General features: G+C 48.1%; 1 protein-coding gene across 1 annotated transcript in view; it reads left to right on the top strand.

Annotated features, from left to right (window-relative positions):
* LOC126529915 (uncharacterized) overlaps positions 1–16898 on the top strand; it is a 934270-nt gene that overhangs the window by 619643 nt on the left and 297729 nt on the right. The window contains exon 27 of the mRNA XM_050177364.3: positions 2671–2832. Within this exon, the coding sequence (XP_050033321.1) occupies positions 2671–2832 (162 nt within the window). The remainder of the gene's footprint in view (positions 1–2670; positions 2833–16898) is intronic.

Here is a 16898-nt window from a genome sequence, read left to right as displayed (position 1 = left end):
AAAATGGAAGCTACAAGGCATTAGGAAGCCTCTATATAATTTTGGAATAATCCACCCATTTCTTGGCCAATCCCCCATCGTGGGTAGGAGCCACACGTGCCACAGGCTACAACAACAACAACAACAAGCCAGTCTTGTTGTGTCACATAGCAAATTAAAATTGACTAGGCAAACGTTCCTATGGCCGTATCCTAAGCCGTTGCTCCAAGGGAGACTATAACAGCACTGCTTAAAGGCAATCCTAGACTTCCAAGCGAAATTTCTAGATATCGTTTTCGATTAGTAGAAAACCGCCGACACCATAATAAAAATGATCGATGGATTCCGACTCATTGCAGAGGTAGCACAAAGAGGATACTGCCAGCCCCCATCTGTGCAAGCAGAAATTGAGTGTTGCAAACGGCAATGCAGTCCTGTAAACGATACTTCGAATTGCCGATTAGGACACCATTTTCGGTTGCAAGAATAATTTAGATACATGACATGTGTAGATTTTGCTAATGACACGCTTTTTTGTCTTCGGTGAAAGAAAACTGCCCATATCTGGACGCAGTGATGTGTGCAGTTTCCGGCAGCACAGAAATCACCGGACCTGTTAAAGAAGCTTGTGGTAAGGAATTCGCTATTTCATAGCTCCTTCACCATGCCATCGCCGTTTTTTTCCTTCTTGCTGTGGTGCGTGTCCAGTTTTCGCATGAATGCCTTTTCAGCGTTGTTGAAGACGGAGCGACGCTGCTTTCGGCAGCGAGCCGTGGCGTTGTCACAGGCCTGCACACAACCCTTGCGCAACGTTGCACAGGCGTTTCTTGAAGCATTTCAAGTTGCTTCACGTGCCTCGGATACACCACAATGCAAGTGATGCCTGGTCCTTTCACCAAATGGGCGTCAGTGCCCACTGCTGCATCGCGTTCACCACGGTGGCAGCCCAACGTCGGCGCGTAAACTTGAACGTAAACAAACGTCGGAGGCCGCAGCTCTGGGTGACACCATGATAGCGTCAGTGGCCTACGGCGAGAGCCAATAAGCGCGCAGCTCTGACCGCTGGCGCCCAGGGGATGTGTTTTCCTCATTCGCCACCCGGCGCGCTTCTGCTTACCTTCGTTCTCCGCGGCGATTCGCCTTGTTCCTCTTTCCCCACTTCTCTCAAAGTTACCTAAACTTTCCTCTAGGTGGGGTTACTTTGCCGTGCGCAAAAGAGATTAGTAAGAGGCGATTCGAAGATTGGTGGAACAAAAGTAAGGGAAAAGAGAAAACAAAAACCGAGACCTAGAAAAGCAAAGTTTGCAATATGGGGTCAGAAAATTTGGTTGTGGGAGTTCATAGTGGCCTTTTTTCTTTTTTAACCAAGCTAGGATATTAACCACTATAATAGCAAGAGCTTGGTTGCGCAACCCACCACCTTGTTCCAAACGAGACGCTCATAACATCATCCATCCATCCTTAGCGCCTTCCTTCGTATTTTCGCGGGCGTATGATCTTTCTTCCCCTCGAAGCGTCTTCCTCGTTCGCTTGCTTCGCAGCTTCAGACACCGACGATTGTGCTGGCTTGCAGGTCACGCCTTCGCGTAGAAATTACGTACTTAATTTGTTTATTTAATTTTGCGTGGGATCATTGTGTGAGTGGGACAATATAGATGAAAATCGCAAAAGCGTAAGAGCGATTAAGAGCGTAACACAACGATTGAAGACCAACGTTATACAAGTGTTAGCGACAAGTACCAGACATTATACTCTGAAAATCAAGAAAAGCAGTTATACAAATTTTCAGTACTTCTCCGTGGACGAAGTACTGCAATTTCTCGGATTATGTCGTAACTACAGGCGGGACACCTGCTGGGCAGAAAGAAAACCACCCTGACAGCAGCCAGGCCTGTTTGAACGCTGGAGTTCTAAGTGCCGCCAGAGACGTTGCAGTTGTCACATCTTAATGGTCCACGAAATTAGACCGACGGAAAACGGTTGGCGTTATTAGGCGCATAGTGATATATTAGATAACGTTAGCTTGATATTTACGACTGAGACCAGCGCACACAAACAGCAGCTAAGAGCAATGTTAGTGCGCCAGTAGTGTGCGTGCACAAAACTTGAATGGCCGCGGCGGAAGCGAGAACTCTGCCCCACCTCCACCAGTATGGTGAATCACCATTGATGGTACGTCCACTTCGCTATGGTATTTTTGCGGCCAAACGCACTTCGTGTCTCTGCAGTCGCTCTAATCCTCCGTGCGCTAGCTACGCATGTGCATGTGCCGTCAGTGTAAAAGCATCGAAACGGCGGCGGTGGTGGCGCCAGTGGCATGAACGCGCTTTGAGGTAGCGTATAATTTCTGTGGCAGTAAAAGGAATGTCAGTGTTTCAACCACATTCTTCCTCATACAGTAGCTACTTGGCTGCAGCTTACTGAACTCACCTTCTTGACCACATGTATTTTAACGCGGTCCTCACAAGAAATGTATTAGCGTTATCCGTATCTTCAACGGCGTGTGAAATTTCTCGTGCCCTGTGCTTACTTAACCTGCGCTCGTTCCCGTCACATCAATTATGTGTGCTCACACAAGTACAAATACCACTTCTGTATATACGGCATGGATTTTATGATGACAACAGGTAGGAGGACATTTCTAAAGCACACAAGCAGCACTTTGAGCTTGGGTGTCTTGGTACTACGCAGGGCGAGACCGGCGCCGAAGGCCGTCCAGGTCCACAAGGCAGCCCAGGACCACGTGGTGATGTGGGTAAGGAAGGGCCCACTGGACCCATCGGAACCCCCGGCCGGCCAGGGGAGGCCGGAGAGCGCGGTCTACCAGGACCCATGGGCCCAAGAGGCTTCCAGGTGAGAAAACGCCGGTGGGCCCTCACGGAGGCTAGGGAACACGGGACGGAACGTCACTGTGTGAGAACCGCCGTTGACGTCCTCACCTACGACTTGTGTGATGTATTTGCCATGTAAGGCGTGAAATTTAACAAAATATTTGTTCTTGAGATCGTGCTGTATAGGAAATGTATCCGATATTTCCACAAGGAAACGCAGAGCCTTGCCTACGTACGCTGATATATGCATAACGTTGGATACTGACCCTCACCTAAGATATAAAAGTTCATCCGGTCCCTAATTTCTTTACCGTTTACGGATTACCGTGTTAATGGAGGTATGGCCGTCGGTGGCAAAGCTAATAGTGGCATCTTGTGCGACTTTGTCAAACAAAAATATGCTTAAAGGCTTTTGCCGTGCGACAGTGTTCTTGTGGAAGGAAAACCTGGAAAGGGCTGCACGTTAACTGTTATGTCACTACGAAAACTAACACCCTCAGTTAAGACAAATCTAGTAAGTTGCTCCGTGTTCTTGCTAGCTAACATATGCGTCATAGGATGTCGGTAGAATAGTTGTTGATGCCATACACCTTTCTGGTATTGCTGTAATACGCGGCCAGTTATACTAATACGGAAACATAAAGATAGCTAGTAAATCATGGTAGACGGAGAATTGCTGTTAGTCGTGTACAGAAAGAATACCTTCCACCGAACGTCTCTAGACCCTTATCATATTTTCTCGAAATATTTTATGCCTTTCTGTGATATCGTTCAGGGAACTTCGCTGGCTTACTTCTGGAATATTATTAGGTACCTGCTTTGACCACTTGCTTATCATTCCAGGTTTCCAGACACTTGCATATTCGCTCTAAGCCTTCGATATGCCTACGCCGACGCCCTGCCTCGCGTCCTCATGACTTACGACATAATTTAAATATGGACCATTGGTAAAGTACATGCGGCAAGCTACCCTATTCACAATGGCGATGCGTCTTCTGTTTAGAGGAGACCTCATCGTGTGTCAGTTTCTGAGCGTCGCGTCACTCAAACTTGAGTGGGCAAGATGTTCGCTCATATTTTAGAGGCCTACATCCAGTTGCATGATTTCGCCCTTTGTTCTGGTCCGAAAGAAAAGCAAAAGCTCTAGGCTTTGCGCAGCTTAGCGCAATCATAACCGGATACAGAAGATGGAAGCATTACCCCTTTTTTGGAATTGACCTCCCACTTTGCTGAATATGTGGAGTCACTTATATTATTGACCTTCTTTCTGGGTGCATTCGAATTCCCTTGGACAAGCGGGACAGTGTGAAAGTATCCTTTGTTACACTTGACTGCTATACCTATGGAAAGCGACATCCTTTTGACTTTGCAACATTGTTACCGGGTTTGAACGATTGGTGGAGTCCCTTCTGCGAGACTGTGAACAGAGCACTTCTCTAGATTCTCTCGGAAACTTGATTCTTTTCTATCCCACCTTCGGAAGCTTGCAACTTGAGCGCCATTTTCGTACTTTTAGCTATTATCCATCTAGGTGGTCTTAAAGATGTTCTTTCAAATGCAGTTTCAATTACCGCCAGATCAAGCAAATGTTTTGGACACCAGTCAACGCTACTGTATAGTTAGCCTTTCTGACAGAGTATCAGCGGAAGGAGTTCCCAGAAACGAACGAAAAGACGCATTTGTTTGTGCTCGTTTTATAGCAGATACTAGAAAGGGTAGACAATATAGCGAGCAGCATGCGCACCGAAGGTTCGGCACGCAGGCGCATTCGCTTTATCTACAGGATGCATCTTCCTTTCTACGAATGAAAAAAACTAATTTAAACAATAAAGTCGTGTGGTGTTACGCGCCAACGCCGCGACCTGATTATGAGGCACGCTTTAGTAGGCGACTCCTGAATAATTTGGAGCAGCTGGGATTCTTTAACGTGAACCGAAATCTAAGTACACGGCTCTTTTCGCATTTCGCCCCCAGAGAAATGCAGGCGCCGTGACCGGGATTGGATTCCGCGACCTCGTGCTTAGCAGCGCAACACCATAGCCACTAAGCAACCACGGCGGGCGTAGACTACTTTAATATTCTGACAGAGAACAAAACCACGGAAGCACTTCATAGCACCGCTTAATCATGAACACTTCATGCACACTTCATAACCTTCAGATTCCCATCGCAGAACCTGCACAAGGTTGTCGCCTTATCTCAACCGCTGTGGTTTACTTCTCTCGCACTGCCGTCTGCATGGTGCCGGTGGTGAGTGCGTAGTGGCGGGTTCCTGTTCAGCATGCTGTTAGACCTGGCAGGTACTCGCGGCTGTCATCTGGTATGTCATCTTCGTGGAGCGCCGCAAAGCCCACTCTTTTAAAATGATACTTTTCTCAACCAATGCTAACTCGTCACCCCCATGCTCTCGGCCATTGTCTGTGCAGACTTCAATAAGTAATGAATCCATTGCAAACACTGGCGCTCAGTTATCTCACAACTGTGGCGGTCTTTGTGTAACGTAAAAGATGTAAACACGCCAAGACTCATAGCGCATCAAAAAGACAAACGTACCCCATGTATTCGGTTTTAGCGCAGCTTCTAGCGCTGCTTCCAGTGCTGCTCGCAACCTGTCATCGTTCTGCTGTTTTCTGGTACCCCACACAATAATACTGCCAACGTACACTTGTACGTCTGGCAGTGTCTCCAAGGTGTCGCTAAGAGTCTCTTGAAACATTTTTGGAGCGGAGGCTACACTAAGGGACGCTCTAAAAAGCAGTAAAGGCAAAAGGGAGTACATAATTTTTTTTTCACTTTTAATTCGGCAGCGATATCTGGTGAAAACCGTATCTGGCGTCTAGGCACGTAAAAACGCGACCTGCTGCTAGTTCAGATTCAATATCAACTCGACACGAGATCTCATTATGCTGTTGCTTTAGGCGCTCGTTAATTTTCATCGACTCTAGGCATTGTCTAATTTTGCGGGCCTTTTTTTGCACAGTAACCGTAAGATTCACCTAGTCTGTTGATTGGTCTTGCTTTGTTGTATTGCCAGCTTTAACTATGTGGATAAGTTTTTCGCCCAGAGTCAAAGGAAGAGGCGTATGGTGGGCTCTCTAAACGAGTGGCGCAGTGTCATCTCCAAGAGCCATCCTGTATAATCGCTTCATAGATCTAGTACCGGAGAAACAACTTCTTCGTTTCTACCTACGTCGTTCATGGTGCGTGGGAACACTTCAAGCAGTTCGCTCGCTTGAATACGTGAAACTTTATTTATTCCATACATCAAAATGAGGAAAGGGCACTGCAGACGAATAGCAAGTGTTGTACGTTGAATGTGCCTGTGATCCAATGACCCCGCGTGTAAACTTCACGCGACAACTTCAGATCAAGCACGAGATTTCCAATTACAGTAAAAAAAAAAAAGAGATCATCACATTCTCATATGCAACGAAATCGCAAGGAAATAACTGATGAAGTAAAATTCACACAATAACAATCACAAAGTTCTTGAACTTGCTTAGTGGTAATGCAAGTAGGTTGCATTTATATGAGCAGTATTTGCCAAAAAAAAAACTGGCATAGGAAACAAATATTTACGAGAAACGGCGCATTCTTCAGCACTTGTAAAAATTAGCTTTATTTTATGTTCTAGTCTCGTAACAGAGTTAAAGTACTTGAGCACCTCGGGTAAGGAAAATGTGAGGTAATACAGCAATCGGTATCCTAACATGTTAAAAACAGAGATAATCTGAGAGTGGACAAACAGGTATGCGCGTGTTTTGTTTAGCTAATCCCTTCAATATACCTGCTGCTTTTTCGTAGTACGAGTAGTTTATTGAGGTTGGCTTTGATGTGGTGCCGCAAACCAGATGGCAGTAGCTTATGTTATTGACTGAACATATTAATAAATTGCTAGCTTCAGACGCGTGGGAAAATCGGATCAGCATCTTGAGAGCGAACCAATTTACCTACAAACGTATTATCAACGTAATGTAAATGCCCATTCCATTTGATGCTAGAGTCAAACAATACATTAAGAGATCTGAAGCTCTCAACGAAATCAGCATCTGTACAATAAATTCAGACGCTTTATTGAAATCAATCGGTGCACCTAAAGTTAGCTTCTTGATTTGAACGTTACGCAGTGTAATTTCTTCATGCAAAACTAGTGAAAATTCCCTTCAACTGTTCTTTCCGATAAAGATCTACGAATCAGGTATCAAGGTGCGCTTAATAACAAGTAGCAGCTGCTCTTTTTACTATTCTTTTGTTCAAAGGTTTTGAGAATACAGGTAAGATAAAGATTGGTCAATAATTACCAGCAGAATTCTGTATCCACCCTCAAGTGTAACCGATACTTTGGATATTTTTATTCTTTGCTGAAGAAAGGCAGACGAAATCGCCTGAATTAAAAATGGGCCAAGCAAAGAGCTCTAACGTCCTCTACATATTTCACAGGTTACCAACTGAATACTGTTAAGAGCAATTCTAAGATGGGACAGAAGCACAGGACAAGCGCTAACGTTAGGTTGTCAAGGTATATTTCACAGGTTTTATCTGTAAATAATCGTTGTAGGCACTTTAAGATTATTTAATATTAATTTGTTCAGCGAGAACTTTCTCAATGTTAAGGCAATAACGTCCCATTTACTCATTTTGTTTGAGTCATAATAAAGGGCTTGTACAGGACACCCTGACAAGGTTAAGGTCGTAAAAAAATGAGTTGAATTTTCCAACTGACTGTTGAGGAGAGATACACCCACAATCAATTGTAAGCTCACCTATATTATCACTTCTGTATCTTCTTAAAATTGTCATTTAAACGTTTTCAGATCACACTTCGGCAATATTATACTTGGCTTTGTCTATCGTACGGGTCTGCTCTTCCTGAGCAGAAAGACCTAGATCTCTGACGACGCCTTTGAATGATGACTTTCAAGTGCGGTAGTTCACAGGTCGGTCACCAAACTTGATAACACCGCTTGAAATAATGTCTTTGCGGCACAGGAATTTAAGGACACCGGCTAGCTCTGAGCTAGAACTGATATGTGCCGGGGCGTACACAGGTGGCTGCGGAACAAAAGGGGCAGCAGAGTAGTCAGGTGGCCGCTCATCAGATCGCAGACACATCGAACTATTCGCAGCTGCGTTGGCCCCCGGCAATGTGTGAGCATTGTTTACGTCGTCACTAGAGTTGGTAAAAGCGACCTCAGTAAACACAAGCGCAGGGTTGCGTAGGGCTTCCTGTTCGTTTATGTATCTCCTAGTGTGCAGCGTTCGGTTCACGGAAGGGAGCGTGCCCATCCCCGCCATCCTGCTCCACGGCTGCCTCGAGCGCACTCGCCTGTGCGTTTGCAGCTTCCGCTTCTTTTTCATGCTGCAGCATATCCAATTCAGCCTCAATCCTTGCATTCTTAATGCGCAAGGTGGCCTCTCTGCGTCCAAACTCTGCTCTGACACGGACGGCTTCTGCTTGCGCGTGTGCCTGTATGGCGGCTAGGCTGATTGTTGACGAGCTGGATTGTCGTGACCACGGAGAAACGCTTGAGTGGGCTTATAGAGAGCGCTGCGACGTTGTCTCTTGTAAGTGTTCGCGTTCTCCTTCTGTAGCCTCACGTAACTTGTCGCTTACAGACACATTATGATCTGCGTCGATTGCTTTCTGAAGCTCTAATTGCTGCTGGGTTTCAGATCTGCTCGTTTTGGCGAGGAAGGTTGCGTATCTGTCAGCGACGTGCTCGTAGCGCTCATAGCTTGCACCAAGCTGCATTTTCTTCCTCTTTCGCACCTGACACTTTTGTGGTAGCGGTCTCCACGTACTTCCAGGCAGCGTCTACTCTCCGGCAGCGCTCTTCGCGGCTCATTTAATACGTTCCTTTAGCTTTCAGGGAAAACATAGTTGCTCTTTGTGATCGAATGTTAGCCTAGGGAGGTGCATAATCTGCTGTCATAACTTGAGACGTTTCATTCGTGAGCTCGTCCTGATCCATTTTGGCGTGCGTGCTTCACGACGTATCTCACTCAAAGCGGACATATGCATTGAAACCTGCTGAGCTGCGCGATGACATTTGAAACAAGCCCACCTTGACTTTGCCCTGTGCGCAGTCAGCTGCTCAACTTCTAGGTGATGCCGTGTCCTTGCAATAGGGGGATGTCATGGTCAAACTGGAAGTCTTGCCGTGCGACGTATTCCACTGCGGCGGATGTTGAGTTGCCGGCTGGTGACAGTCGACTTCACGTTTTTTCTATATTGGCCTCCAGGATCGCACACAAAGGGATCAAAGCGTCCGCTGTCCAACTAAATAACTGGTCGAACGCAGCTGAACATTTAAAACAAACCTCAATTACATTGAGGTCAACAAAGCAAGTTAAATATACACAAAACGTTCAGTTTTTCAGCCGTGAAGAAGTGGTCCTGTGTCTAGGGCCGGTGGGGCGAATGTAGCCGTCCCGTGTTTGTCGAACCGCAGTTTCCATCCCCGTTGTCGTCCCCAGGCCTGGGAAACATCACCCGACACCTCGAAGCTTCATCACTGGAGGGAGCGAGTCCTTTCTGAAGGGAGCGAGTCAACGGAGGGAGCGAGTCCTCTCTTTCGCGCACAGGCTCGGAGTCCGTGGGGGGTCAGCGAAACTGAAAGCAATAAAAGGAAGGCTCGCTTCCCTCTTCAAGGAAAAGCCCGGCCGTGCGTTAGCGATGCGCACAGAACAGTAGGCATCTGTGAATATACGTGTTTGGCTTTTCATACTTGACGCAAGAATTTATTATTCAACGTCGTGCAATATATCAGTTCCTATTGAAGGTTCAACTATACTTATTGGAGTCTTCGCGGGAGGAACACAGGTGCAAGTAATTACTGTTCCCTGTGATTCGGCTACAGGAAGGCCATAGTTGTTGAGTAGAATCCCGAAAGCACGAGGCAGATAACTCTTGGTAAATTACATCGAGTCGGTGGAGCAGAATCTCTCGTTTTCAGGCGCCCTACGAATGTTTCGTCTGAAAGTAATCGAAAGATGTTGTTTCGCCATTCCCACTATATTTTCATTACAGTAAGATGATGAGCGCTTTTTTACTGCGATATCCCTTACATATACATTACTATACAGGCATCTGGCGGCATACTCCTCTGTTGTTTAACAACTTTCATTGTCATGTTACATCAGATAACGTAAAGCAACTGTTAATCCTTTACAGCTTCTCAATTCACCGGACTTGGATTTGTGAGCGGCACTACATGCGCTTATGAAAAATAGTAATCCTGCCTTTGTTTCACCAAACAAATTCTCTACAACATTTTACTTCCCTTTTTTCAAAAATGATAAATTATTTGCTATTTTCTTTGACATGCGAGCGATGTATTTCTAGAACAATAATGTTTTATTCCACTTCGAAACTTCATAGCCCTGTTTTTTACCCTCTATAAACTGCACAATGTGTCACAAAAGGTGCCCCTATACCTGTTCCACCTGTTGCCAAAAGAAAAAAGCAACTGTTTCACGTGTTGCATCGCAGATGGTTGGCTCGCATTCCCTCTTAATGAAAACGCGTCTGTGATTTCGTCTAGCAAGCTGAGTGACCGTTTTTCTCATGAAGGTTTCGGAGGATAGGATAGGAATAAACTTTATTTGTCCAACGGTTATTGATGTTGGTGCCCGGGGCTAGGCTGCCAGGGGTCCATCGCCCGAGGAAAATCTTTCGAGATCCTCGGCAACAGCCCTGGCCCGCTGGACGGCCCAATCCTGGTCTTCGGGTGCCTCGCTTAGGAGGGCGGCTTGCCATCTCTCAGCGAGGCGCCCCACTTCAGAGGGTTCTGCTGTTGTATTCCCCCTTCCTCTTTGTCCTTGTTCCACGTGGCGTTGGCATTCCCAAAGCACATGGGCCATATCGGCCCGTTCGTGCTCGCACCACGGGCAGCCGGGCGACGCGTGCAGCGCGGGCGACAGGCGGTGCAGGTGGTAGGGGTTGGTAAAAGTGCCCGTCTGCAACCGTCTCAGGTCGACCGCCTGGGACCTGTCTAGTCGCCCATGGGGTTGTGGATATTTTCTTCACTCTTTCCTATAGTGACCCAGCACCTCTCTGTACGTTGCCGGATACTCCTTGACATCGCAGTCGGCGTCCGCGTGATCCCCAGCTCCGTCCGCCGCGATTTGTCGTGTATTGGTAACGACAGCGGCCGCGCCAGACGGGGTGGCCGCCGCCGTCGCCGTCACTCCTCCGCTGGGGTCCCGCACAACAACGGCAGCGGCTGCCCCATGGATGAACGCGTCGCGGTGGGTAAGCTGCCTCGCGACGAGGTGGGCGCGCTCGTTTTGGTTGGGTGAAGTTTCGGTGCGTCTTCGGCTGTTAGCATTGTTGGCGTCATTATTGTCGTGGCTGTTGTTCTTCTTACTGCCAAGGTCCCCGACGTGCGCGGGGAACCACTTGAGGGACTTGTTTGTAATCGTGCCGGATCCGAAGTCCCCGGCCCGGGCGTTGAGCATGCTTGCCACATCCGCTGACACCCAACCTTTGGTGTAGTTCCGAATCGCTGATTTGGAGTCGCTGACGATCAGGTTATCCTCCGCACCTCCGTGGAGTACCGCGAGGGCTATGGCCATCTCTTCCGCTGCTTCGGCCGATGGCAGCCTCGCTGATGCCCTGACTCGGATCGTTCCCTTTGTATCTACGACTGCCATGGAGAAGGCGGGCGCCGCCGCTGTCGGCCGGCCGTGTCGATGTTGCCATTGTTGCTGCTGCCGCTTTTGTCGTAGTAGCAGTAGTGATGGTGGTGCTGGTAACTGCGGTTCGTCTCGCACACTCCGTTGTAGCGTCGGTGGTGGTCGACGTTCCTCGTTGCCATCAGAGTCACCGACTGGCCGCGGGTACCTGGCTGCATCGACGAAGAGGATGCCTTCTTGTCTTCCATGCTTCTCGAGCATTGCTACCGCCCTGCGTATACGTCTTTGCAGATCATGCACCGGGTGCATATTCTTCGGCATGTTTTCCGTCTGTATGGCGTCCCTGACTTCCGGTAGCAGTGATTCCTTCAGTCCACGCGCCTCGTGGTATCGAATCCCGAGCAAGTCTAGGGTTCGTCTTCCCGTTACGGTGCTCGACAGCCTCTCCATTTGCGCGATTCCCTGCGCCTCGGCGATCTCCTCGAGCGCGTTGTGTACGCCCAACTCGAGGAGCCTGTAGGTTGGTGTGTACTGGGGTACTGCCAGGGCGGTCTTTAACGCCCTGCGGATCGCCACGTTCAGCTTGTCGGTTTCGTTCCTGCTCCAGTCGGCGTACGCGGCGACGTACGCTATGTGGCTCAGCGCGTACGCCTGAATGAGCCTCGTAACGTTGTGTTCCTTCATTGCTTTCCTATTGTTCGCGACCCGCCGCACGAGGTGTGTGGCGGCGGCCACTTTCTTTTGCAGTCGGGCAACCAGCTCGCGGTTGGCACCGTTCTATTCCAGCCACAGGCCGAGCACTCGCAACTTGGACACCGTCGGTATTTGGGTCCCCTCCCTCGTCGTGACGCGGACGCCCAAACGACGGGCGTCGAGCACGGCCTGCGGAAGGGGTCCTTTCTTGCGCGGCCTGTGACGCAGGATCTCCGACTTGTCGGGTGAGCAGACGAGTCCCGTGTCTTCGAGGTGCCGCTCCACCTCCCGGACGGCCCGCTGCAGTCGGTCTTGCATTTCGCCGCCCCTCGTGTTCTCTGTGGTCCACACCGTCACGTCATCTCGGTATATCGTATGATTGATGCCCTCTATCGCGTCAAGACGATCCGGCAGGCCGATCATGACGAGGTTGAAAAGCATGGGGGAGAGTACAGAGCCCTGCGGCGTTCCCGCACCACCCATTCGGACCGTTCGTGCCGGGGCCCCGTCGATCTTGATTGTCGCCTCGCGCCCATTCAGGAAGCTGCTGACATATCGGTGGAACCTCGCACCCAGATCGAGTCGGCTGATCTTGTCAAGTATGGCCATGTGCTTCACAGTGTCGAAGGCGTTCTTGAGGTCTAGCCCGAGTAGGGCGCGCACGTGCGTGCTCGGAGCGTTCGCGACCTGTTCCTTGATCTGCAGCATGGCGTCCTGCGTTGAAAGTCCCTTCCGGAAACCGATGATGTGGGGGCCGAAGGCGTCCTGCTTCTCGAGCAGCGTCGTCACCCTGTTAAGGCAGGCATGCTCCATCACCTTCCCGACGCAGGACGTGAGGGAGATCGGCCTCATGTTTCGGACCTGCAGCGGTTTGCCCGGCTTTGGTATCAGTATAACGTCCGCGGTCTTCCACTCTTGCGGAATTCGGCCCTCCTTCCAGCACGCGTTGATGTACTGGCAGAACTTCTCGATGGCGTCGTCCTTCAGGTTCCTCAGGATTTTGTTGGTGATCCTGTCAGGACCGGGCGCCGAGTTGGTCTTCAGTAGCTGGAGGACCGCTCTAATTTCCTGCACGGAAAAGTCCGCATCCAGCTCCTCGTTGGGAGCCCCGCGGTACTCTGGGTGACTCTGCTCTTCCGGGCGTGCGAGGTGCGTCTGCACGATGTCTTCCTCGAAGGCCGCAGGGTCGTCCTTGTACTTGTGTCGCAGCTTGGCCAGCTCTGTACAGGTCGCCGTTCTGGTGCTTGCCGGGTCGAGCAGGTGCCTGAGAATCTTCCAGGTGCGTCCAGCGCTCATGTTCGCGTTCATCGTGTCGCACAGCTCGTGCTATTCTTGTTCGCACAGGCGGGCGCAATTCGTCTCGATCTCCCGGTTGATTTTGGCGATCTTCTTGCGTATCTTCCTGTTGAGTTTTTGCCTACTCGCCCTCCGTTGCATGGATTTCTTGGGCGCAACAAAATGTGCCAGCCGGCTGTCCACTCTGGACGATTGGGGAGCGCCGTCGTCTACGGCTCCGCGGGATCTGTCTCACTTTACTTTCCGGGAACATGGCTTCTGTGATGAGCACCTGGAAAGTGCACGTAAGTAAAAGCACATAATAAAGGAAGTCAATATGTGATAGAGCAAGCCAAAGGAGTGTTTCTTATACTTGTTAGGTCTTTGTCCTTATTACCGCTCCTTTCTTGTCAGGAGTCGCTCACGGCCGACTGACCCCGGCTGGTGTATTGAAACTGGCGCTAGGACTACTCACGCAGGCAGAAAAGCAAAATAATTGCTGGAACATGCCCTCCACCAAAAGCTATGAATATGTAGGGTCTTCTTTCATATCTTTTTAATAGGCTTTGCGGGTATATGCTTCATATGTTACCTGCGTTTGTATTTTCTTTGTCGTCTTGCACTATTGTGAAGCCGTTAGAATGGCTGCGTTATCTCCATCTGGCAGGGCTGCTGAAAGGAGAAAGTCATTGAACAAGAAATCAGATTCTAAGAATGCCGTGTATGTCGTTGTGGATCTGCCGTACGACATATGCTGTAGACAGAATATTTGTTGGCCTAGTTGTCCTTGCATTCTTTATGAGGAAAATTAGCGCAACAAGGAGACAACGCACACTGGGAGGGCGGACAAGCGCTTGCAAAACGTGTTCAGCGTGTGGCCTAAAGGGTCACCGTCTCCTGACGAGCGACCCTCTAAGATTACAGTTGTCCCGCACAATTCGCAGCCAATCTTGTAAAAGGTTGATTTCTGTGTGTCTCACTAGCGACACGCACTTATCCGCAAAATGTGTCAATATATATGAAATTGCAAATTTCAAGACTTTACGCGAACCACCTGTTGACGTTTAGATCCGACACAATTTGGACGGGCGGCCACATTCATACTTCAGCAAACTTAACAATTAGCTTCACCTCCCACAACAAGAAATATATTAGATTAGTTTATTCACTAGCCAAATAATAGGCACTGAGTGCAAATATTGCATTATTTTCTCCGAGCATCGAACTGATTTGAACTAAAAAGGACAGCTTGAATCTGCACTCCGCGAAGCTTATGGTATCTTGAATGTGGTTTCTGATGTCAGTTTTTGTATTTCTCAATCAAAAATATTTATCATGTACATATTCATGTCTACTCACTGCCTATATGTATCTCACTGCCCGTGCTGACTCCGCCGACAACAGATCTCGTTGTTGTAATCTTGTTTTTTATGGGCTCAAAGGTTGTCCGAATGAAAACTGGCGAGAGTTCCAAAAACTAATCATTGATCACCGCATCCAGCATCTTCAGTCTCCTATTGAATCAGGTGAAATTGAACGCGCTCATAGGCTCGAGGCTTATCACCATGGCAGGTGCAGACCGGTAATTATTAAATTCGCTCACATTAAAGATCAAGACCTCATCCTTTCTCTACCTAACAAATTCAGCGGAACGACTTTCGGCATTCCCGAAGATTTTCCCCCATGGTTCGCCTAGCTCGTAAACGCCTCATTTAATTGGTCAAGACGAACAATATCCCGTTCAAATTATGTTTCGACAAACTCATTTGTGCCAACAAAACCTACATTTTCGACCAGCAAGCCGATAAGGTAGTTGAACGCAAAGCTTAGCAATTGCCAAAGTCGAAGCTTCATTCCACCCCTCGTAGTCCTTCTTCTATTGCTTTTTCGCTCACTAATATCCAGAGTGTCATTCCAGAGGGTGATTTGTTATGTGGGCTCATCAGCAAATCTTCAAGTCATGTTGTTTGCCCAACAGAAACATGGCTTAATTCGTCTGTTCTAGATTCTGAGATCCTGCCCCTCCTTTGCGACGTCGACATATTTCGCGAAGGTTGAGCCGATGATACTCGTAGTGGTGGCGTCCTTATCGCCATGAGTCATCATCTACGTTGCATCCCGGTTGCCATATCCTCACCTCTTGAACTGCTTTGGCTTTACTGTATCGCATCCTTCCTGCGAATCCTTCTTGGCATTTGTTAACGCCCTCGTCCTGTTGACATTTCATTTCTGTCGCCTTTCCACGACGCCTTATGCAAGATAACTACCTCGTATCCTAACATGCATACGCTACTATTAGGCGATTTGAACTTCCCATCAATCGATTAGTCTAATCTAGCTTCCTCGGTATCAAAAGATAACATGGCTAGCGAGTTCGCCAGAATGTGTCTCACATTTGGATTAACCCAAGTTGTCAGTCATCCCACTCGCCCTACAGAGCATTCTTATATTCACACCCTGCAAACCTTTCCCCTATCTCGTATCTGAATGGCATCAGTGATCATAAGATACTGCACGCTTCTTTTTCATGCCATATATTCAATCAAATAAGAACTAAGAAAAACATTCGCGCTTTGTGAGAAAGCCGATTATGACAGCATCACGCGAGATTTAACAACCTTTTATGATAGATTCGCAGCTGTAATCCATCTTTGTTCGCTGTGTAAATCTGAATCCTTGCGTCTGGTTAAATTGTACGTTTTCACCCTTAGAAATAATGAATGGAAACAATCCCCAAGGTTCAACCGCACATTAAAACGGCTAAATGACAAGGAAAAACGTCTCTTCCGTTCTGCAAACTCTTCTCTATCCGAACTTAATTGGCATAATTATCTTGAAGTCTAACAATATGACAAGCAGGTCTCAGAGGCCAAACGTGGCTTTTTTCAACCACGTTGCCCTCTACGTTGCACAATAACCCAAAGCTTCTCGCGCGATGTATTTTACCCCCAGTGGTCCAACACTGTTTTTCTCCCTGCTCTCCCCAGTTCTCCCCTGCTCTCCCCGGCTCCCCAGTTCCCGAAATCGAGGTCGCTATCGCTTCAAACACAGCATTCTGTACTGCTTTTCCTAATGTCTACACTGAATATCTTCCCGTATTACCACCTTTTACTTATCCCTCTTTGGCAAACATTACTTTTAATGTGAACAGACTTATCAAAATCATCGATCCCTTTAAAAAATTGTCCTTGTGTGGTACTGACGGCATTAAAGCCGAGGTAATAAAAAGCACTAAGCACATCACCAGTCTTTTTCTAACGCTAATATTTGACTCTTACAACTGCATCAGTCGCTACTGAGAGGAAGATCGGAAATAAATAAAAAGAAGTAACTCCCATCTTTAAAAAAAGGCGACCCTACAAATCCTAGCAACTACTGTCCACTTTCCATCACCAGTGTTTGCTCGAAACTGATGGAGCACGTTATACATTCCCACATTGTCACTTTCCTGTCATCTGTCTACTTCTTCCTAACCAACACGGA

Source organism: Dermacentor andersoni, chromosome 5, assembly GCF_023375885.2.
Source record: "Dermacentor andersoni chromosome 5, qqDerAnde1_hic_scaffold, whole genome shotgun sequence".
Taxonomy (NCBI): Eukaryota; Metazoa; Arthropoda; class Arachnida; order Ixodida; family Ixodidae; genus Dermacentor; species Dermacentor andersoni.
This window is presented reverse-complemented; position numbering and strand designations above follow the sequence as displayed.